The sequence below is a fragment of the Eriocheir sinensis genome, unplaced genomic scaffold, assembly GCF_024679095.1.
Source record: "Eriocheir sinensis breed Jianghai 21 unplaced genomic scaffold, ASM2467909v1 Scaffold23, whole genome shotgun sequence".
NCBI classification, from domain to species: domain Eukaryota; kingdom Metazoa; phylum Arthropoda; class Malacostraca; order Decapoda; family Varunidae; genus Eriocheir; species Eriocheir sinensis.
This window is the reverse complement of record NW_026111532.1, coordinates 1395089-1420018: the sequence shown is the minus strand read 5'-3', so window position 1 is coordinate 1420018 and position 24930 is coordinate 1395089. Positions and strand designations below refer to the sequence as shown.

The window sequence follows — 24930 nt, the reverse complement described above, 5'->3', positions numbered from 1 at the left end:
TTAGGTTGATTCTTGGATTGTTCTGCAATACCCTTTTCGTGGTCACGTTTGGCCTTGCGACATGATTGTTGACACTGGTTTCTTAGTCGTACATACTGAAGTCTAAATTGTTCGGCGTCATCCCGATATCGATGTGCATTCCAAGAACGATATGCTGTATTCTTTTTCTTGATCAGGTCTCTCAGTTCTTGGGATATAGGAAATTCATACCTCCATTTGTTGTTGTTTCCAATTGTAGCTGTTGGGACAAACTCATCTCTAAGCTCTAGAATTTTTTGTTTTAAATTAGTCCAGGTATCTTCCATGTTAAGATTGTTGACTATCTCCTCAAAGTTAAGCAGCCATTCTGACCCTGCAAGAGATGCTCTCATCCCGTCGTAGTCCCCATTGTTGTACTTATAATATAATTTCACCTTATTATTGGTACGGTCACAATAGCAGTGATACTTAAATACCAGTAATTTATGGTCATTCGCCCCAAGGGGTGCATGATACTCAATGTCTGACACCATATTTTGTTCATTGGTAAGGATTAGATCCAGAATTGAAGGAGTGTTCGTTCCTCTCGCTTTGGTAGGTTGGTCTACGTGCTGGTAGAGAAAACAGTCCTGAACAGTTTGGAGAAACATTGATTCATGGGAATGCTCTGGTTGAGATGTGGTATGAAGATCCCAATTAATATGGGGGGTGTTGAAGTCCCCCATCAGACAGATGTGGGAATAAGAGTTGCCACAGATGTTACGCAAGAGATCACAGAGTTCTTCATTATTGTCATCAGAAGAGTTTGGGCTTCTATAAAAACACCCAAGTAGTAATTTATCCCCCTTCCTTAAGCATACTTCAAGAAGTGATACTTCTCTAAATGATGTTAAGTCCAGAGTGCTGATCTGGGATACAGATTTGGCAAGACTGTCATGTATATAAATTATAATTCTTCTTTCATCGTTGGCTTCCATATTGCAAGGATACATTACAAAGTTGCTGATAGCAAATTCTTCATTCAGCCTCTCCCTATAGTTTTTGGGTTTCACCTCTGTCACAGCAATAATGTGTGGTTTAATTTGTGGGATCCTAGCCTTAAGTTCAGAGAGCTTGTTAGAGGTTAGAACATCAGCATTAGTATAAGTCACAGTTATTGCGGGAAGAGTAGATTTAATTTTATTGACAGTTGCGGTGTGCGAATCTGGGTATGAGGACGGAGTTCCTTTGTTATCTGAATTGGTGTTCCTTAGGTTTTGCTTCGAACTACCAGGTCTATCTGGTAGTCCAATACGTTTATGCTTAACAATCAATTCTTCAATTGTATCCTTAATTGTTTGGCTCATCTCATTTAATCCTTCAATGTCATCACTATTATTAATAACATTTATGGAGACCCTGGCAGAGCTAAAGGTTTTGAATAAGCAAAGGGTGTGATAGTACTGTTTTAGATAACATTTAAACTTAAAATTATAGGGCTGCTTATATAATCTTACTTCCCCCTTGTTTATAAGGTTTCCACATTTCTTACATCTAGCCCTTCCCGAAACTGCATATTGGGTACCAAAGTTTTTACGATTAGGAACATCGGAACTCTCTGCCTCTGCATATTGGATACCAGCCCTTAAAGTTGGGGCTGGGCCTGCTTGGTTACTTTTTGTAGCCTCATGTTCCAGGGAGGTCCTCTGACTGCCCACTTGAATTGGGTATCCCCTGGCAGCTTGGCATTCAAGTTTTTTTATTCATCCAGGAAGGATTTTCTATATTTTCTTTGATCTTGTGTCATGTCATGGTCAATATTAATCAGAGGTTTGTTGGATGCAACATCCTCAGGGCCTCTGTTCTCCTCCTGATGGGTCAGTAATATTCCAGAATCACACCCAAGCTTACCCATGTCAAGTTTACCTGTTTCAAGCTTTTTGTGGTTGAGGTGACAGCTTGGTATTATTCCAGAATCACACCCAAGCTTACCCATGTCAAGTTTACCTGTTTCAAGCTTTTTGTGGCTGAGGTGACAGCTTGGTAATATTCCAGAATCACACCCAAGCTTACCCATGTCAAGTTTACCTGTTTAAAGCTTTTTGTGGCTGAGGTGACAGCTTGGTATTATTCCAGAATCACACCCAAACTTACCCATGACAAGTTTACCTGTTTCAAGCTTTTTGTGGCTGAGGTGACAGCTTGGTATTATTCCAGAATCACACCCAAACTTACCCATGACAAGTTTACCTGTTTCAAGCTTTTTGTGGCTGAGGTGACAGCTTGGTATTATTCCAGAATCACACCCAAGCTTACCCATGTCAAGTTTACCTGCTTCCGTTCACCGGTGATGAGGTTTCAGGCCCCGGTCCGCCGCCGCAGCAGCGCTCCACAGGGCCGCCATCATTACAACAGTAACCTAATGTTGTCCTCAATCCTCATGTTCGTAAAATTCTAGTGTTTGCCCATACTCCCCCTCACCCTCAAAACAAGCTTGGGGACCAGTGGGAATGCAGGTTTCGGGTGGGGGACACGAAATCCATCGCAATCTCATTTTTTAGGGGGTGAGGAAAAATACTCTAGGTGTAGGGAAATTTCCTACATTTAGGGATTTTTCCTCCCACGACCACTAATTTAAGTGTTTGTGGCAAATTTAGTGTTCCCTACGAGGAAACCACACATTCCCACTGGAAGCCAAGCTTGTTTTGGGAGAGAAGCGTAGTGAACCCTTCAAACACTGGTCACCTCACCGGTCTGGCGTGGCGCCACAGCCAGCTGCGCCCAAATAAACCACCTACACCACACTCATGCCTTCTCTTTAGCACTGGTTTGAGTAGGTTGTCACCTCATCGCAAGTTTCTGTCCTGCTAGTAGAGTCCGTAGCACCAAACAATCTTCATTGTTCATCACTGACACAAGCAAAACCACCGGCTACCCGTGATCCATCCAACTCCGCGCCCTAGAGAGTACTAGCTGTGGGTTCTAGCGCACGTGCAGGCTCTTGAACCTCTTGCCCGAGCTATTCAAACACGTGAATTCCAACTAACCGCATTTCGAATCTACTTCACAGGTACGTGTTGCCAGTAAGTGAAGGTAATTGTGGAGATTGACTCCACGCCTCCAAAATATGATGATAAGCCTCCTATATATTATAGTTAAGGAATGAAATAACTCATCCCAAAACGTAACTTCTCCAAAATCTAAATTCTTCTGCAAGGTGAACACCTATCTCGAACACTTTTGTGATGCTTTCAGCAGGTGTTTTGGTAGAACAGTGTTGCCACTCACGCCATAACTACTTGCTGCGACGAGTGGGAAATTTAAAAATCGCCCAAAAATTCTTCCATGATAATCCGCATAAAACCGAAACCGTACTATTGGAAACCATACTATTTGACTGTGTGTATATATATATATATATATATATATATATATATATATATATATATATATATATATATATATATATATATATATATATATATATATATATATATATATATATATATATATATATATATATATATATATATATATATATATATATATATATATATATATATATATATATATATATATATATATATACACACACACACACACACACACACACTCTCTCTCTCTCTCTCTCTCTCTCACACACACACACACACACACACTCTCACACACACACACACACACACACACACACACACACACACACACACACACACACACACACACACACACACACACACACACACACACACACACACCTGGAGAGTATTAAGAGATGCCTGACAGTTCCCGTCCCCCTGGGAGATGGGGAGGAACAGGGGGAAGGAAGGAAGAGCGACGCTGCCATATCTCATCTCCATTCATGACAGCTCGAGTTTGGTGTTCCACAGGCATTTGGTTTCGATAGTGCAACAAAAGTGCTTGCATTATTTTGTCTCTTTATTGAGCCAGAGGCCTTCTAGTAGTCATGGAGGTCACAGCATCCCAGGCAGTGGACAGCCTGGGTCTGGTCCCCTTGTCCGGCACCTTTGCTGCGTCTTTACGGAGAGCAAGAGGGAGCTTTCTTCTTTACTTCTTGGCCTCCAAGTGTTTATTTGTCTCCGTGGTTGTTTGTTTCCGGAGTTTTTGTCTCCTTTAATCTTGTTGGTGACAATTTGATTCTTTCATGTTTAAACATGTCTGGTTTTATTTCATTTTTTTCTTTTTCTTTTGTTTGTTTTTGATCCACGTTATCTTGTTGTTCTTTCTCTCAAAGCGGCAACGCTCTGCACACTTCCCTGCTCTGTTCTTTCCCTTCCTTTATGCCCTTTTCTGTGGTGGCTGTTCTGCAGCATTGTTCTGTCTCTGTTTTCCGCTTCCCATATCCACAAGGTGCTTTTCAGCTGCCTGCTGCATGGTTGCCTCCAGGTTGTCAAGGCCACCTAGTTCACTGATCTGGGTCTATTTTGCCTCAGTTTCTTTGATGCAGTTGTCACAATATTGGGGTTGAAAACCAGTAACTGTGTTGTGCTCCACTACATTTTATGGAATTTGTAGATGCTTTTGGTATTCAGTTTGAAGCATGTCTCTATGAGGCTGTGATCTTTGTCCCAACAGCCACCCCTGGTGCTGGTGCAGCAGCGAGGGTCTGAGGCAGGTGTCATGCTGCATCCTCACCACCGCTGACTTCTGTTGCAGTGGAGGCTGCAGGGCCGGGCAGCAGCCTGAGGGGCCAGGACCAGCAGGAGCAGCCTGCCACTGCTGTGAGGATCAGTGCCAGACCATGCACTACAGTACAGTGCAATTCCTTCATCATATTTGTGCCAAAGAAAAAATTCAGTGCCATAACTTTAAACAGCACCTTGCATGCTCTGATCAGGGGTGCTCAGGAGAACCACTACCACCACCACCACCACCTTGCTGCTGGCATCTCCAGCCATAAAGGAAAGGGAGTGTTTGAGTGAGAGAAGGTTTGAGACCGAGAGCAAGTTCACCAGACACAGCCTTGCACACACTGCTGAAGGGAAGCATGAGTGCCATGAGTGTGGGAAAAGACTCCCTGGGAAGGGTGACCTCAACAAACATACCCATACACACTCTGGTGGAAGACCTCATGAGTGCCAAGAGTGTGGCAAAGTCTTCTATCAGAAGAGTCACCTTAACACACACACCCTTACACACTCTGGTGGAAGACCTCATGAGTGCCAAGAGTGTGGCAAAGTGTTCAGTACGAAGAGTAGCCTTAACACACACATCCTTACACACACTGGCGAAAGACCTCATGAATGCCAAGAGTGTGGCAAGGTGTTCACTCAGAAGAGTAACCTTAACACACACGCCCTCACACACACTGGTGAACGACCTCATGAATGTGAAGTTTGTGGCCAAAGGTTTACACAGAAGGATGGCCTCAACACACACACACTGGTGAAAGGCCTCATGAATGTGAAGTTTGTGGCCAAAGGTTTACACAGAAGGGTGGCCTCAACACACACACACTGGTGAAAGGCCTCATGAATGTGAAGTTTGTGGCCAAAGGTTTACACAGAAGGGTGGCCTCAACACACACACACTGGTGAAAGGCCTCATGAATGTGAAGTTTGTGGCCAAAGGTTTACACAGAAGGGTGGCCTCAACACACACACACTGGTGAAAGGCCTCATGAGTGTCTGGAATGTGGAGAAAGGTTCAGAGAGAAGCAAACCCTGGAGCGTCACATGTTCAGACACTCTGGCCTGAGAGAGTTCAAGTGTGTGGGAAGCACTTTAACACGAAGGGGCACATTGCCCGGCACATGAAGACCCACTTCTGAGGTAGTGTGTTGTGCTGCTGTGTGTGTGTGACGGGGAGCCAGTCATCAACACCACCTGGGAGAACTGGCACCGTGTTGTGGCTGACTGCTGAGAGATGCACCAACACCACAGTGAACAGTGCAGTCTGCCCCGAGCCACCTTGTCCCGGCACAGTGCAGCAGCCAACACCACAGTGAACAGTGCTGTCTGCCCCGAGCCACCTTGCCCCGGCACAGTGCAGCAGCCAACAAATCACACCACAGTGAACAGTGCCGTATGCCCCAAGCCACCTTGCCCCGGCACAGTGCAGCAGCCAACACCAGTGAACAATGCTGTCTGCCCCGAGCCACCTTGCCCCGGCACAGTGCAGCAGCCAACACCACAGTGAACAGTGCCGTCTGCCCCGAGCCACCTTGGCCTGGCACAGTGCAGCAGCCAACACCACAGTAAACAGTGCCATCTGCCCCGGCACAGTGCAGCAGCCAGCACCACAGTGAACAGTGCTGTCTGCCCTGAGCCACCTTGCCCCGGCACAGTGCAGCAGCCAACACCACAGTGAACAGTGCCGTCTGCCCCGAGCCACTTTGCCCCGTCACAGTGCAGCAGCCAACACCACAGTGAACAGTGCCGTCTGCCCCGAGCCACCTTGTCCTGGCACAAGGCAGCAGCCAACACCACAGTGAACAGTGCCGTCTGCCCCGAGCCACCTTGTCCCGGCACATTGCAGCACCCAACACCACAGTGAACAGTACTGTCTGCCCCGAGCCACCTTGTCCCGGCACAAGGCAGCAGCCAACACCACAGTGAACAGTGCCGTCTGCCCCAAGCCACCTTGTCCCGGCACATTGCAGCACCCAACACCACAGTGAACAGTGCCGTCTGCCCCAAGCCACCTTGCCCCAGCACAGTGCAGCAGCCAACAAGCCACACCACAGTAAACAGTGCCGTCTGCCCCGAGCCACTTTGCCACGGCACAGTGCAGCAGCCAACAAGCCACACCACAGTGAACAGTGCCGTCTGCCCCGAGCCACCTTGCCCCGGCACAGTGCAGCAGCCAACAAGCCACACCACAGTGAACAGTGACGCCTGACCCGAGCCACCTTTCCCCGGCACAGTGCAGCAGCCAACACCACAGTGAACAGTGCCATCTGCCACGAGCCACCTTGCCCCGGCACAGTGCAGCAGCAGTGACTCGGGTCGCCACAACAGACCATCGGCAGGATTACCAAGGGGACGCTGTGTGAGGGTTTGTCAAGTTTCCCTGCGCTCCACAAGAAACCCGGCCCAGCAGAGACCACTGGTTCAGAGTGCCGGCCTGGGAGCTGTGATGGACTTGTTAAACCCGGCCCAGCATAGACCACTGGGGCAGAGTGCCGGCCTGGGAGCTGTGATGGCTTGTTAACCCGTAAGCTGCGGGACTGAGATTCTGAGTGCGTCGCCTAGTGCGGCTATATCAGCGAGAGATTGACCTTCAATAAATGATATCTAAGTTACATAAACGTGTCATAAATATTACAATACACATATCTGTAGCTCGAAATGTGTTGTATCCTGCATATTTCTTAGATTTTTCTATCACAAAAATGTTTTCTGGCAGTATCTGAAGCTGCTGTATCTGAAACTTTTTTGGCGCCTGTTTGAAAAGCCCGCTTCCAGAAGGCTTACAGCAGCTTACCGCTCAGCCGCCCAGAAGGCGTACAGCAGTTTGCGGGTTAAACCCAGCCCAGCAGAGACCACTGGGGCAGAGTGCTAGCCTGGGAGCTGTGATGGCTTGTTAAACCCAGCCCAGCAGAGACCACTGGGGCAGAGTGCCGGCCTGGGAGCTGTGATGGCTTGTTAAACTCAGCCCAGCAGAGACCACTGGGGCAGAGTGCCAGCCTGGGAGCTGTGATGGACTTGTTAAACCCACCCCAGCAGAGACCACTGGGGCAGAGTGCCGGCCTGGGAGCTGTGATGGCTTGTTAAACCCGGCCCAGCAGAGACCACTGGGGCAGAGTGCCGGCCTGGGAGCTGTGATGGACTTGTTAAACTCGGCCCAGCAGAGACCACTGGGGCAGAGTGCCGGCCTGGGAGCTGTGATGGCTTGTTAGGGTTGCTGCCCTGAGGGAATTAAAGGCAGAATATGTAATGGGTCAAGGCAGGAACACTCCAGTGGTGCTTGTCAAGCCTTGTATTGTTGGCCAGTGGCTGGGTGATGGACGGGCAAGTGGCTCCAGCAGGGAAGGCTGAGCACTGTGCTGGGGCTGAGGGGAGATAAAGGCACAGGCAGTACAGCAGTTTGCTGCGTGGAACATTCTTGGCGGAAACACCCAGAGAAAAATGACTGAAGAACACAGAAGAAGGAAGACCAGAGAGGGAGGAAGGAAGGCATGCTGGGCCTCAGAGGTCTGGAGAAGAATGAATGAAGAGGAAGAAGAAGGTGCCGGCACTCTACGGGTGAGTGCCCTGCCCACAGGCCTAGAGAGGGGTCGGGTGCCTGCTGGACGCCGCCTGCTAGGGCACCCTTGTCCGAGGCAGCTGCTGCCTGCACCCTCGGCCAGGCCCACAGACACACCACAGCGGGTGAGTGATGTGGCTGCTACACACACACACACACACACACACACAGAACAGCTATACTAAGGGAAGTGGAAGATTGTAAGGAAATATATATAAAGAAAAACAGAAATGTTGATCTATTCCCTGAGACTCCATCTGGTCCTACAGCTTTCCCCTCTTCCAAGTTCCAGTTCTATATCTCCTCTTTATATACTGAGACTTCTTCCATGTGAACATTTGTCTTGTTTTCTTGTGGCTCGTTGATTCTTTAGTAAAAACTTGCCGGAACTCTTTGTTTAGTAACTCCGCCGTGTCTTGAGGATCAGCGGTTGTCACACTCCCGTCGCTCAGTCTGTTAATTGTTTCTCTTGGTTCAATCTTTCCATTTATGAATCTGTAAAATAGTTTGGGTTGTTCCTTACACTTTTCCACAATATCCTTTTCATATCCCTTCTCTTCTTCCTTCCTTATTTTCACGTATTCATTTCTCGCTGCCTTAAAATCTTCTTTATTCCTTTGGTTTTTATTTCTTTTTAGTCTTATCCTTGCTTTGTCTCTTTTTTCTTTTGCCTTAGCACACCTTGCATTAAACCAGTTCTTTTTCCCTTCTCTTTGGGTCTGTTTCTGGTACAAACTTCTTAACCCTGTTTTATACGCCTCCATAAAGATATCACACTTCTCCTGCACTTCACTTGTTCCCATAGCTCATCCCAGTCCAGGTCTCTGTAATGTTTCCTGAGGTTTTCCACGTCTGCCTTCCCATAGTGTTTCTAACTGATGTGGATTCTGAGATATTGGCAGTTAGAGTTGAAGTTGTCATTGAATTTTGGATTTTTATGTTGGAAAGTATTTAGTTAAGTGCAAATTTCTCAGGAGCTAGAAGGTTATGAGCCCTGCCAGTTATAAGTTTTGTAGGTGAGTGTTAGGAGCATCTTGTGTTTGAATCTTGTGTTCCTAACTGTTGTGCTTGCCAAGATATTGCCAGTTGAAGTTGTCATTGAATTTTTTATATTATTTGTTGGAAAGTTTTTAGTTAAGTGCAAATTTCTCAGGAGTTAGGTAAGGTATGAACACTACCAGTTACAGGTGTTTTAGGTGAGTGTTAGGAGCATCTTGTGTTAGAATCTTGTGTTCCTAACTGATGTGCTTGCTGAGATATTGCCAGTTGAAGTTGATGCACACACACACACACACACACACTAACTCTCGGATGGTTCTTGCAGGGATGGAGCTGAGATGAGACCAGACTCAGCCCTCCAGTGAGCCCAGGAGACCACCAAGTGGACACCCACGCACCTCATGGCTTGGGGGAGGGTGCATGGAGGCGGTGGGTGAGTGAAGCAACCCACCCCCAGTGTATGCTCAGGCCCAGGGTTATGTCAGGTTAGGAGCTGCCTTGAAAACAGGTCCTTTCTCACTGATTCTCTCCATGTTTCCCTTCTTTCCTCTTCTCTTCCTCGTATACCATAAAAATAGTTTAATCTTTCCTCTTCCTCCTCCTGTCTTCCACTTCTTCCTCCTCCTCTTCGTTTCCCTGTTATCTCCACTTTTATCAAGGTCTGTGTATTTCTCAGGCATAATTTTGGTGGTTTTGTTCATTTCCTCCTCCAAGTTCAACTCGATTTTTCTCCTCTCCTCCACCTTTTCCTCCTTTCCTCTTATACCAAAAAATAGCTTAATCTTTCCTCTTCCTCCTCCTGTCTTCCTCTTCTTCCTCCTCCTCTTCGTTTCTCTGTTATCTCCACTTTCATCAAGGTCTGTGTATTTCTCAGGCATTATTTTGGTGATTTTATTAATTTCCTCCTCCAAGTTCAAGTCCATTTTTCCTTCCTCGCTTCCTCCTTTCCTCCTATGCCAAAAAATAGTTTAATCTTTCCTCTTCCTTCTCCTGTCTTCCTCCTCCTCTTCATTTCCCTGTTATCTCCACTTTTATCAAGGTCTGTGTATTTTTTCAGTGTAATTTTGGAGAGTTTGTTCATTTCCTCCTCGAAGTTGAAGTCCATTTTTCTCCTTTTTCCTCCTTTTCCTTCCTCCTTTCCTCCTATGCCAAAAAATAGTTTAATCTTTCCTCTTCCTTCTCCTGTCTTCCTCCTCCTCTTCATTTCCCTGTTATCTCCACTTTTATCAAGGTCTGTGTCTTTGAAAACTTTGCAGAATGGACAAAGAAAACACCAGAAATTGCTTGAATATTTATTGAGCAAACTGACACTTCTTGCAGAGAGAAAGGGGTTCTCTTATGTGTCTGGGGGCATGTGTCTGTGGGGGTTGTCAACACACTGTGGGGGGACACCCTGTGGGGCCTGGGAGCTGAGAGAGAGAGAGAGAGAGAGAGAGAGAGAGAGAGACACACACACACACACACACACACACACACACACACACACACACACACACACACACACACACTCTTGGCACTAAACTCTGCCAGAATCTTGCAGGGAGGGAGACAGAGACGAGACCACTGAGCCGAGGAGACCAGTCAGTCCTTCAAGATGCTGCCTGGATGCTGGGGAGACGAGATGAGGCTGAGACGAGTCCTGTTGGGGAGAAGATGGAGGGAGATTAATTGAGCCAAGGAAGGACAGAAAGAGAGAGAGAGATGGAACTAACTCTCTCTCTCTCTCACTCTGTATTTGTATAAAAGAGAAGACTAATAAAGTTTGGAAATATATATTACAATGGATATATTTAAACCTACTACTCTTCTTCTTCTTCCTCTCTCTCTCTCTTTCCTCTGTCCACCAGTGAGCTATTGTAGGACTCTTTTCATCCTCCTCCTCCTCCTCTCTCTCTCTCTCCTCTGTCCACTAGTGAGCTATTGTATTCTCTCTCCTCCTTCTCTTCTCCGACTTCCCCTTCCAACCCTTCCCTTCCCACCTGACCGCCGCCAACAACAACAAACAGCGTCAACTCTAGGTATTCTTGTTTTGGAAATCATGAGTACTGTATTGGTATGAGTTAATTCTGTGTATGTGCTGGACAAGGCTGTTGAATGAGTATAACCACTGCTCTTCTATATTAACCAGACGTGTGTGTGTGGCTGTCATGTAGAAAGGGAAGGGAAGGAAGAAAGTAACATTGCAAACTTCACTGAACCGACTACTGTGTGGATGCAGGAGAGAGAGAGAGAGTTCCATCCTCCAGTCCCTTGCTGAGATGAGAGCGGCCAGACAGCACCAGCCACTCACTCTGAAAAGGTAATGTTATAATCAGCGGCTGACACACACACACACACACACATACACACAAATAAATAAATAAATAAAAATAAATAATAATAACAACAAGGAAAAGTTGTACAAATACAGATACAGAGATGGGACCACACGAACATAAGCCCTGTGAGACTACAACTAGGTAAACACACACACACACACACACACACACACACACACACACACACACACACACCCTGACCTAATGAGCCTGCAACTACTAATGAAGAGCTTGTTAGAAATATCAAAAGAAAACAGAAAGACAACCTCCAGCACCCAAGGGGAAGCACTAAGGGCCGCTTTCACAGTCCTTTTGTTTCTTTTGATCCTCAGCAATGGCTCTTATCGCCGCTATAATATTTCCTCCTCAAACTGCCCGATGGGGTAGTGGCAGCTGCGGGGTTAGCCTTGCACCGCACCTTGCCACACACTCTCAACACCTCTTGCTTTCTCTGCAGCCGCCACTACCCCATAGGCCAGTTTCACGTGGAAAACCATAGCGTCGATCGCCGCCATTGGTAATGATCAAAACAAAGTGACTGTGAAAGCAGCCCTTAGTGAAGACACCAAAAGTTTATTATTATTATTATCAATGAAACACAAGCAGACAACTTTACATTTTTCCTCCCGCACCGTCCTGGTCACGAAGGCAAGAGTATTCCAGTGTTGGCGGCCAAGCCTTTCGAGGGGAACCAGTGGATACCAGAGGAGGAAGAAGAGGGAGGGAAGGAAGGGGCAAGGACTGCGGGCTCCAAGGAAACATTCTGTGCAACGGCCAAGGGGGGAAAAGGTCTGGCAGAAGTAAGGAGACTCCCAGTGAAAGTTTTGTTTAGTGGGCATAACATCTGTGGTCATATGCCAGAGAGGGACAGAAGGGGAAGGAATTATAGAAGGGAAAGTAGAAAGTTTTGTTTAATGGGCGCAACATCTGTGGTCATATGCCGGAGAGAGACTGAAGGGGAAAGAATTATAGGAGAAGGGGAAGGAATTATAGAAGGGAAAGTAGAAAGCTTGGTTTAGTCGGCGCAACATCCGTGGTCATATGCCGGAGAGAGACTGAAGGGGAAGGAATTATAGGAGAAGGAAAGTAGAAAGTTTGGTTTAGTCGCAACATCTGTGGTCATATGCCAGAGAGGGACAGGAGGGGAAGGAATGATAGGAGAAGGGAAAGTAGAAATTTTGTTTAGTCGGCATGGATCAATTGAACAATTGCCCCCCCAGACTGCTCTGGTGGGGCGATTCTTCAGTTGGGCAGAGTTGGGGGGGCAATTCTTCAGTTGATGACAGGACTACAGCGGGCAGCCCAAACCTCACCTGTAGACCTGACCTCACCTTAACACCTCCCCGGTAGACCTGACATCTAGGGATCAAAACCTCAGCAGTTGACCTGACCTCACCTTAACATCTTAGACTAACCTGACAGTTTTAGCACCATTGGGTTCATGTATTCAGTCTGTAGTTCGACATGGCCCGTGACACATTCAAGCCTGTCGTGCTCCCTCTACTGACTGAGGATCCTTTGCCTGTGACCAATTGGCTTAAACAACATCGACTTTTAAGAAATGAAGTGAAGTGTGGCAATTGTGACAATGCAATGAACTGGACTAAACACTTCCTTCACTCATATCTGCAGGAATTTATGTGGCGCGACCAATTTTTTACCAATGCCTTTGAAAATCTGTGTATTCATATTTTGTGTATAAAATTTTGCATAATAAATGGCATAAACCAAATATAATATATAATTTCTGATATTTCTAGTTGGGGGGCGATTCTTCAGTTGAGCAGAGTTGGTGGGGCGAATCTTCAACTGGGAACTCTGGGGGGGCGATTCTTCAATTGATCCATCGGCACAACATCTGTGGCCATATGCCAGAGAGGGACAGAAGGGGAAGGAATTGTAGGAGAAGGGAAAGTAGAAAGTTTGGTTTAGTCGGCGCAACATCTGTGGTCATATGCCGGAGAGGGACAGGAGGGGAAGGAATTATAGAAGGGAACAGACCCCAGGAGACGGGACACAACCCTAAATTAATACCTGGTACCCATTCACTGCTGGGTGGACAGGGGTGTAGGGTATCACAAAAGCCACCCAAATTTTTCCACTCCGCCCGGGAATCGAACCCGGCTCTCTCTCGGTGTGAGCCGAGTGTAACCAACCACACACCAAGCCCCCTGGTGTGTGGCAGTGGAAGTACACGGCACAAGACATGACAGGGCGGCAGTGTTGCAAGAAATACCTCCTGGCAGAAATAAGTCACTCTGGCGTCCACTGTACTTTCCTGCCGTACCGGACTTGAGGAAATATATCGAACCGTTGCAAAAAACGTACTTTTGGCACTAAAATAACCGTACCGTAATATCATACCAACATACTAAACACCCTGCCCCCAGTATGCCACGCCCAAACACAGGCTATTTAAATCCCTTCGCTGGGGCATTTAAACATGCGGCAGACAAAAGACACCACCACCCCTTGGCGTACTCTCCCCTCAAGGTTATGGAATCCTACACAGCTTAACCCATGGGCTTCAGCTGTGTGAAAGCCGAGAAGTGGCCGAGAAACGGCAAAATTACACTGCATTTTGAGACTAAGAAAAGAGCATGGAACGTACATCAGAGTACTCCTCTCAACCATAAAGCTGTTAAAAATATTTACTTTTACTCAAACTCCTTTTTTTTTAGGTGGTGTTTGTTACAAAATAAACAGTCTGGTGATGCATGGCATCTAGCCTAGAGTCACTTGTTGTCTACTTTAGAGAATTTGACAAGTGATTACTGTGTGGATAGCTAATTCAGTCTGCCATGACCTTACAGCACCACCTATGACAAAAAAGCCAATCTCAAGATCACTCACTCACCACCATGACCCAGGACATTCATGGTGGGTTGCGCTATGCCACCACCGCCTACAATTAGCTCGAATTAGGGGTTTTATGGCGAGCCCTTTTTAGGGTCCACCGTACCACAGCCACGACTCGGGAAAGCCCTGAAAAGGGTCTGCCGACGTTCTCGGGTTAAGGCAGACAGAAAATTCATCAATGCTTCTTTACTAATGAGACTTTCTGTACAGCATAGTGAGGTCATTCTGTGTTGATCTGTGCTATAGGTTTCTGGCAGTCTTGTGTGTTTTGAAGTTACTATAAGTCTTGACTCAGAAAATTCATATATGCTTCCTTACTAATGAGACATTTTATACAACAAGGTGAGGTCATTCTGTGCTGGTCTGTGCTATAGGTTTCTGGCTATCTTCTTTTTGCAGACACCTTAAACTTACCCTGATCTACCCGAACAATACCCTAAACAGTCACTACAGGTCTTGACTCAGAAAACTCATACATGCTTCCTTGCTAATGAGACTTCCTATACAACAAAGTGAGGTCATTCTGTGTTGATGTGTGTTATAGATTTCTGGCTGTCTTGTGTTTGAAGACACCCTAAACTTAACCTGATCTAACCTACTATGCATTTCAGCGGCAGACAAACGGTGTTTTTTGCAGATATCTCCTAAACTAATCGTTGGATGAGTATGATATTTCAGCACACTACCTTGAACATCCGTTCGTAATTTTTGGTTAACATACCATATTGCTATATGTGTTATGTGAGGAGTTTACTGAGTGATATTACGCCTAATCCAGTCATCATATCAAAGGTGTTACACAGAATCGGACGAGTGGGGTACTGCTAACCTCCACCCCCACCACCACCACCCACAAGAACCCCACACCACTCCTTCTCTACCCCAGTATCACATGACCCTCTTCCCCCCCCTACTCACCGTCAGCCTTCCACCTGTGATTTTTTTCCCTATTGTAATTACATACGTATAGGTATAATAGTTACATACGTCAGTATGTACATACATATCATACATTAATAATATTATCTAATACAATTGCTGGTATATGTGGACATGAAAACCAGACTGGGTCAAACGACCGTTAAAGCAATAGCTAATTCCGCTGTTAATGGCCGTATAGCTTGATAATAAGCAACGTATCTAACCCGTATCTCCTCCCTCTATCCGAGGTCTGAGGTGCAACCCTCGACAAACCGAGGCTATGACAGGGCCACAGGCTATATATCATTCAGTACCGAGGCGCACCCATTAGCAGTAATGTTGTCACGTTGCCCCCGTGGATGCAGGACAGCGTATAAATACAGTAGTGGGAGAAGTAGGGAGGGGCACAGGAGTGAGGGAGGCGAGAAGCAAGGAAGAGGAGAGGAGGGATAAAGAGGCGGGGGACTTCGAGACGGGGAGACGTAGTAGTGGTTAGGAATGGTTTGGGTGGGTGTGTGGGGGGGGGCACACTTTCATTCGAATGCGTGAACATGACTCGTCGGCTTTGTGTTATTTTTCACGAGTAAACTCCTCACATAACATATATAGCAATGTGGTATGTTAACCAAAAATTACGAACGGATGTTCAAGGTAGTGTGTTGAAATATCATACTCATCCAACGATTCGTTTAGGAGATATCTGCAAAAAACACCGTTTGTCCACCGCTGAAATGCATAGTAACAAAACCCTAAACAGTTACTATAAGTCTTGACTCAGAAAATTCATACATGCTTCCTTACGAACAAGACATTTTATACAACAAAGTGAGATCATTCTGTGTTGATTTATACACTTCAAGATACCCTAAACTTATCTAACCTAACAAAACCCTAAACAGTTACTACAGGTCTTGATTCAGAAAATTCATACATGCTTCCTTACTAACGAGACATTTTATACAACAAAGTGAGGTCATTCTGTGTTGATTTATACCCTAAGGTGCTGGCTGTCATGTGTTAGAAGATACCCTAAACTTAACTAGCCTAACAAAACCCTAAACAGTTACTATAGGTCTTGACTCAGAAAATTCATACATACTTCCTTGCTAATGAGATTTTCTATACAACACAGTGAGGTCATTCTGTGTTGATTTATATACTTCAAGATACCTTAAACTTAACCTAACCTAACAAAACCCTAAACAGTTGTTACAGGTCTTGACTCAGAAAATTCATCTATGCTTCCTTGCTAATGAGACTTTCTATGCAACAAAGTGAGGTCATTTTGTGTTGATTTATACCCTAAGGTGCTGGCTGTCCTGTGTTAGAAGATACCCTTAACCTAACCTACCCTAACAAAACCACAAACAGTTATTATACGTCTTGGCTTACAACTACTACTACTACTACTACTACTACCATGATCACCAATACCTTATAAGCCAGGGGCAGAGTCTTGCTGTGCCTTCTCAGGTTGTCGTAGCCCTGGGCGGGGAGTGTTCCAGCCTGGGCACTACCAACACCGGCAGCTCAGGAAGGTAAAACTTGACAGCCGCCAGGTCTGAAAAGGTTTGGACGTCTTGTGAGCTAGCTCTAAAAATATCAAAGATAGCTCTACGGGTTTGGTGTGTCTTGGCGTGACTTGTTGCCACGTACACACAAAATCCCATTGACGCACATGAAATACACATGGAGAAAAACACACACAAACAAACATGAATATCAGGGACAGTATGAAAAAAATAGGAAATATGCATGGAAATGATTGGACATCTTGTGAGCTAGCTCTAAAAATATTAAAGATAACTCAGCAGGATTTTGTGGTCATGTGTATCAATAATTAACCGTGTAGCAGCGACGGGCCAAATTTGTGGCTTTGCCGTGTACCAGCGACGGGCCAAATTTGTGGCTTTACCGAGTAGCAGCGACGGGCCAAATTTGTGGCTTTACCGTGTAGCCGCGACGGGTCAATTTTGTGGCTATACCATGTAGGAGAGACAGGCCAAATTTGTGGCTTTACCGTGTAGCAGCGACGGGCCAAATTTCTGTCTTTACCGTGTAGCAGCGATGGGCCAAATTTGTGGCTTTATCGTGCAGCAGCAACGGGCCAAATTTGTGCCATGATATAAACCCCCCAAAAATAGATGGTACATAATCTGATCATAAATGCTTTGATATATATTATGGAATGGTTTGTGCGAGGGGTGATTTTTTCTCATTTTTCTCGCTTGGAGGGACCATTAAGAAACATGGTCCCCACTGCCACCACCAGGTTAATGAAGGCACACACACACACACACACATGTACATATGCGGGTGTGTGTGTAATGAGTTACCTCACGCCAGCAATGCAAATCTAATGGTAATGTCGAGCAGAGCCGAGCCAGCACAGCGTGTCATAGGGACCTGACATGTTTTATTTATTTATTCATTTATTTTTTACATATACGCCTGTAGCCAGTAGGCTCTCTTGAGGGCCTGGATGGAAAGTTTGGTTTAGTGGGCGTAACATCTGTGGTCATATGCGGAGCGACAGAAGGGAAGGAATTATAGGAGAAGGAACAGACCCCAGGCGACGGGACACAACACCGATTAAGACCTGGTACCCATTCACTGCTGGGTGGACAGGGGTGTAGGGTATCGGAAAAGCTGCCCAAATTTTTCCACTCTGCCCGGGAATCAAACCCGGGCTCTCTCGATCGTGAGCAGAGTCCCTGGCCTGGATGGAAGTCAACCCCAGCCCGTCATGGCGCAGGCAAGTGTTTATAGTGGCGCCATCTTGCCAAGGCACAGACAGCAACACATGGCTGGCCAGCCTTGCCTCGGCCTGCATGGAGTGTGGGCAGCGCGAGTACGACTTGTGCAAAGTTACCAGTTAGTGACACATTGAAGGCTGAGAGGATGCACAATTGATGCTACTTCACCAATAGGGTAGGCGGTGGCTGAGTGGTAGCGTGCTGGGCCCACATTCACAGCGACTGAGAATGTTTTTTGAATGAACAGCGCCCGGTAAGTACAGCAGCGTTTGGCCACCTGCCCTCCTGCCTCTCAGTCTCATTAGCACAACACAGTTATCCCTCCCACACCAGTGAATACCTCCGTGCTCCACAACATGACCTGTCAGTCTTCCAACACCCTCCAGCTTATTCTGGTCCTAAAATTTGGAATTCTGTGCCAAATCAAGTTCAACTATTACCAACATTGCATACATTTAACCCCTTGACTACGGATTTCCTACAAGAAGACATCACCAGGCTACAGGAATGGAGCAAAAAGTGGCTGCTACAATTAAATGAAGAAAAATGTAGTCCTGCACCTTGGGAGGGGATATATATATATATATATATATATATATATATATATATATATATATATATATATAATATATATATATATATATATATATATATATATATATATATATATATATATATATATATATATATATATATATATATATATATATATATATATATATATATATATATATATATATATATATATATATATATATATATATATATATATATATATATATATATATATATATCCAATCCTGGAGCATGACTTCGGGCACAGTGAAACCAACCTCCTGACCTCGCTTGGGTTCAAGAGGTCCTCCAACTTCATAGATTCTCTTGAGCGGAAGGAAAAGAGGACAAGCAGAACCAAGAACGAGAAGAGGAAGAAGAAAAAGACAAGAAAACAAGCCAGCAAGGCAGCAGAAAAAAAATTATAAGCCTGGAGGCTTCTGAGAAAAACCTATCTACAATGAGTGGGGTGGTGCCCCATGATACCCACACCATCGAGTGTATAATATCCTTAGAAAAGGAGGGGACCAGGTACCATAACTCAGAAATATCTGTAGAATAAAAAATACATTGCAGAAATACCATATCAAACATATTATGGTAACGAAATGTAAAAACAATGATTTCTTGAAATGTAAGTTATTGGCATTTTTGGTTATAATTCTGATAGCCTATAAAAGACATTTCCAATTGGATAAGTTCATTCAATAGGGTAATGGCAAGACTATATTTCCATCAAGACAAAACTCTTCTAAGTGACACAGAATATTTTTTTCATATATTTTACACCGAAACAGCGATATGTGTTTGGTTACGTAATAAAAAAAATATTATTATATATATAGAAAAAAATACATATACATATACATATACATATTGGCCAAATGTAAGCACTGAGGTTACTTTACATTGTCCAATGAACAAAAAAGCTGAAAACCCATAAAGAAAAAAGTTATTTAGAACTCAAATTCGGTCAAAAAAATCACCCCCCCCCCCCCCAAAAAAAAAGAAAGTTTTTCGTCGATCAGGCTCAAACTTTGCCAGAGATGTTAGATTATAGTCTACTTTATTGTGTAAAATTTACAGCCAAAAATATGCAACTTCATATGCTTTCTAAGACTACGCGCCCCTTAAGAGTAGACTGGATAACTACATGGACGAGGATGACAGGTGGCAGTGAGGTGTGGGTGCAGTAAGGAGACAGGGTACTGGAGCATACGCCCGTACCGAAGGTAAACGAGGATCAAGCCTCTACCTGTAACCCCTTAAACTACACCTCCTCACCCATCATGAGTAGTGGGGGGGATTCTGGAGCTGCCCTGTGTAGGCCACTCGGCCTCTTGCAGTTTCCCTATGTTCTTATGTTCCTATGTTCTTATAAGCAATTAATTAAGTTATTACTTATTTGAAATTGTTATTTAAAGAACGCCTAAAATAGGTGTTTCTTGTAATTATTATTTTAAAAAAATAATAGTAATTATTATATGTTTTAATGATCATATGATCGGAATGGTGATCGGAACAGCAGTACTTAAAAATGATCGGATGATCGGAATCGGATCAGTTGCCCAAACTGATCGGATGATCGGGGATCGAAACATCAAAAAGTGATGGTGCCCACTACTGATATATATATATATATATATATATATATATATATATATATATATATATATATATATATATATATATATATATATATATATATATATATATATATATAAATAAAGAAGGAACAACATGTGAATCAGTTATACAGGAAAAGTATCAAGTCTAATTGTCCTGCACTGATCCTGTAGCAAGTCAGGCACCAGAGAATCATTGCCATCTCTAACGAGAAAAATATTCAAATGCATAAAAAAATAAATTATTAGACCTACCATACTTATTTTTAAGTGAATAACTAATCTTGGGTAATGTATATTAAACTATGGTTTCATTTAACATTGCCAAGTTTAATACAAGAAAATGGCCTCATAAGACTGAAACAAATAACAAGTGGAAAAAAAAGGATTATTGCAATAAAAATAATTTAAATAACAAATCCGATCTATCCATCCCTGCCGCTCTTAACCCGGTAGCAGCGGGGATCATGTTTCTTAATGGTCCCCCCAAGCGAGAAAAATGAGAAAAAATCACCCTTCACACAAACCATTTCATAATATATATCAAAGCATTTGTGATCAAATTATGTATCATCTATTTTGGGGGGTTTAAATCATGGCACAAATTTGGCCCGTCGCTGCTACATGGTAAAGCCACAAATTTGGCCCGTCGCTGCTACATGGTAAAGCCACAAATTTGGCCAGCTGCTGCTACACGGTAAAGCCACAAATGTGGCCCGTCGCTGCGACATGGTAAAGCCACAAATTTGGCCCATCGCTGCTACATGGTAAAGCCACAAATATGGCCTGTCGCTGCTACATGGTAAAGCCACAAATTTGGCCCGTCGCTGCTACATGGTAAAGCCACAAATTTGGCCCGTCGCTGCTACACGGTAAAGCCACAAATATGGCCCGTTGCTGCTACATGGTAAAGCCACAAATTTGGCCCGTCGCTGCTACATGGTAAAGCCACAAATTTGGCCCGTCGCTGCTACATGGTAAAGCCACAAATTTGGCAGCTGTTGGCCTCCGTGTTCTAAAAAAAAAATAACCACGCGTGGTGGACCTGGTTTCACATGCGTGGGCTAGTCGCTGACCAAGCATACCATCGCTAACCAAGCGTACCATCGCTAACCAAGCATACCAACGCTAACGAAGTGTATCGTTACTAACCAAGCATACCGTTGCTAACCAAACGTTTGAAGAAAAAAAGTATATGAAGACCTAGTGATGCTTCATACGGTAGGTAATGAATGCGAGCTATTTTGCGGCGGCGGCGGCGTTAGCTCGATTAATCCCGTTAGGGAGCTGTGGTTTTGGTGGTCGTTAGCTCGATTAATCCCTGTAGGGAACAGTGGTTTTGGTGGTGGACGGCCAAATCACTGAAAAATGGGGTTTCAAAATGTCCCTACAAAAATCCCCAAAATCGGGAAAAATCTCTAGTCTCTAAAGAAAGGAAATTCCGTAACGTATACTCTTGTAATCTATTCCTACATAACGTAGCAGCCGCCGCAGCAGGTCTGTTGACGAGTGTAGGGCGTGTAATTGGATGGTCAGCGTAGTTGAACCCCCACCCCACCACCCCAATCGTAGTCGAGCAACTCTTGGGAAATGTCATGTTTCATAATTACATATGGTACAATACTGACGGTTAACCCATCCACTTCTTGTAAGTTGATGCTAGATAATTTTTACCGAGTAGTTTAAGGTACAAAATAAAACAGATTTGTGACAGCTGTCATCCAGATCAAACTGATGCTCCTGCTGTTAACTGACGCAGGAGTGACCTACCGACTGCTACGTATGACCCTGGCCTCCATTTTACTCAAACTCCACTATAAGTATCGCGCATTGAACAATATCCGTTTGTTTTCTGACACGTGCATGTCACACCATGTGACACTTGACACACCCGTGTCTTTGTTGGACCCGGTACAGGTAACTCTCGATTTACGTGAGTTTGGTTTACGCGTTTTTGAAATAACGCGGGGTCCAAATTCCAAATAAATGTTTAATTTAGGCGTTTTTTTCACTTATACGCGATATTTTATGGAGTGGCCACCAGATGTCTCACGCAACTGAACTCACACGGCCACACAGCTGAGCTCAGTTTTTCCCGCACGCCACTTGAACAACAATACAGTACCTACGCTGCCACGCTACTCAACAATAGGGGTGGGCAAGTACCGGTACCAGACTGCTCGGTACCGGTACCAATACTAGCCAGCCCCTCATGGTGTCCCTCATTTCTTCCTCACACGAGAGAGGCTGAGAATGAGTGCCCGAGTGGATATCTCGGTTCTGGTGACACGCGGCATGCAGCTGTTTGTTGTGTGGGTGTGGTTGTGTGGTTTGTAAACAATGTAAATGGCGGCCGGGCTGGGATTGCGTGAAATAACTCCTCGTACAAGACTCATTATGTACAGTTTCTGATATCATATTCACCCCATTATTCTCACTAATATTAATAATTAATAATGAACACATGGACATTTTTTTCCAATATGATTTTTTATGTAGCTTGTACTGCTCCTTAGTCATACAATCTTAATTAATTAAGCCACCTGTGACATCAAGATCAAGATCATACAAATGGCGCCCGACGGAAAAACGGGATAACAGCAAGGCATGGACGATCTTCCACCGATTTAGTCTTTGTATAGTAGTTATTAGATCGCCCTGTATTCTATGGTAACATATTATAGGACAGCTACGGACTATGAAGGATTATAAACAATAATAAAGGTAAGTTTGCCGTTGTTATTGGATAAGACGAAAAACAGACCCTTAAAAACATCCCAAAGAAGAAAAAAATCATTAAAAATTTGTACATTTAGCGTATAACGCGCAGGGCTAAACTTTCAGGCATTTTTTTGTGAAAAAATGCGCGCTATACACAGAAAATTACATTATTTATTTTTCGACAGAAACCTACCTCTTGTTTGATTTACATTGTTTCTGAATTACGCGACCTCTTCAAGAACGCAACACTCGCGTAAATCGAGAGTTACCTGTACAGGGATAGTAATCGGTCCTTTTGTCAACCTACATGCACACCAAGAAAGAGGTTAAAATACTCAGTTAACACTCACCGAAAGGTAAAGTAGACTGATATTTTGAGGGAGTGAGTGTCGGGCCTTCCATCCATTATGGCGGCTTGAAAACAACTGACTTCAGGAACCCGCCGTTAGGTGCCGCCGCTGATACCCTCGCGTAGTAATATTTTACGAATGTATTAGAAAATACAAATAGCTGCGGCATTAGTTGCTTTAATATAGAGAAAAAAATAACATAAAACTCTTAAAAGACCGTTTTTTTGTCCGAAATAGTTATAATCCATGCGCATTTTGGATATTACTGACTTAGGAACTAGTTTGTAGGGTGCACTGCAAGGCAGGTATGAGGCTCAGTCTGTGTATAGAGGCGGTTGTGAAACAATAACAATGGACTTAGAAAATCCAAGCCACCTAACTCTATAATTAAAGAGGCTTGCCCCCCTGGCCCCTCCCCAAGGTAAAACGTATACAAAAATGCATTATAAAGATAATTCTTTCACGTGCTAAATTACTACAAATATTGGTTAGGAGTGGTTATTCTTAAGTTTTGCCGATTCTGGAATATTACCAAGCTGTCACCTCAGCCACAAAAAGCTTGAAACAGGTAAACTTGACATGGGTAAGCTTGGGTGTGATTCTGGAATATTACTGACCCATCACCTGAACCTCCCCAAAAAAGCTTGTAATAGGTAAGCTTGAAATAGATAACCTTGCAATACGCACTGGATGGGCGTGGAAGCGTGGGGGCACCGGGTGGGCATGGAGGCACTGGGTGGGCGTGGAGGCATGGGGGCAGTGGGCGGGCGTGGAGGCGTGGGGGCAGTGGGTGGGCGTGGAGGCACTGGGTGGGCGTGGAGGCATGGGGGCAGTGGGTGGGCGTGGAGACATGGGGGCACTGTGTGGGCGTGGAGGCACTGTGTGGGCGTGGGGGCACTGGGTGGGCGTGGGGGAAGTGGGTGGGCGTGGGGGCACTGGGTAGGCGTGGAGGCGTGGGGGAAGTGTGTGGGCGTGGGGGCACTGTGTGGGCGTGGAGGCACTGCGTGGGCGTGGGGACACTGTGTGGGCGTGGAGGCGTGGGGGCACTGTGTGGGCGTGGGCGGCGTCTGTTTACTTCCGTTGATCTTGACCTTGATCTTGATGTCACAGGAGTCCTGAGAAGGGAGGCTGTGGGTTTTGTATGTCCTTAGGCTTAAAGAGTGGGATTGATAGAGGCTGGGAATTGAATGTGAAAAAGAATGCAAAAATAATGTTGAATAAATGGCCGGAGGAGGTTATATAGTGAGTTAAGTGCCTTGGGTCTGTAAGCATGGTGGTGCGGAGAGAGAGACAGGAGAAAGGGCATGTTGTTGTTGTTGTTGTTGTGTAGTGCGGCGACTATGCCTGATGAACGAGCCTCCCATAACCTGCTTAGCCACTGGGGTACCTCTTTGGCCGACTCGGTGTTATACAGAGGCGGATCCAGAAAATCAACTTGGGGGGCCCGATGGTAAAATTCTTAAAATTCTTAAAATTCTTCTAGATCTTAGTGCAGCATTTGATACGGTTGTTCATGAATTGCTTATAAAAGACTTAAGGAACATTGGAGTGGTAAACAATGCGTTAAAGTATCTTGAGAGTTATTTACAAACTAGAATTTATTGTGTGCAAATTGGAAATTGTTTTTCTTCATATGAAGCTCTGACAAGAGGAGTTCCACAAG

At 44.8% G+C, this 24930-nt stretch overlaps 1 protein-coding gene and 2 long non-coding RNA genes across 4 annotated transcripts; 1 reads left to right on the top strand and 2 right to left on the bottom strand.

The window, feature by feature from the left end:
- Positions 1–4566: 4566 nt before the first annotated feature.
- LOC126990958 (uncharacterized) lies at positions 4567–7310 on the bottom strand. 2 transcript variants are annotated; one of them, XR_007744955.1, is made up of 4 exons: positions 6496–7310; positions 6248–6433; positions 6077–6138; positions 5838–5947 (listed from the first exon to the last, which is right to left on the bottom strand). XR_007744955.1 is itself a non-coding variant. In XM_050849586.1 (3 exons), exons 1-3 carry the CDS (start codon positions 6938–6940, stop codon positions 5680–5682), a joined length of 1023 nt encoding a protein of 340 aa, XP_050705543.1. In that variant the 5' UTR covers positions 6941–7310; the 3' UTR covers positions 4567–5679. The 2 variants fall into 2 exon arrangements, 1 of the variants encoding a protein (XP_050705543.1); XM_050849586.1 differs by having other exon boundaries at positions 4567–5947; positions 6248–7310.
- Positions 7311–7355: 45 nt separating this feature from the next.
- Positions 7356–10487, top strand: LOC126991023 (uncharacterized). The gene is made up of 3 exons (XR_007745003.1): positions 7356–8288; positions 9488–10201; positions 10394–10487. It is a non-coding gene; the product is annotated as an uncharacterized LOC126991023 (long non-coding RNA).
- An 8-nt stretch (positions 10488–10495) lies between these two features.
- Positions 10496–23947, bottom strand: LOC126991022 (uncharacterized). The gene is made up of 3 exons (XR_007745002.1): positions 23268–23947; positions 16695–16821; positions 10496–11453 (listed from the first exon to the last, which is right to left on the bottom strand). It is a non-coding gene; the product is annotated as an uncharacterized LOC126991022 (long non-coding RNA).
- Between the last annotated feature and the right edge of the window lie 983 nt (positions 23948–24930).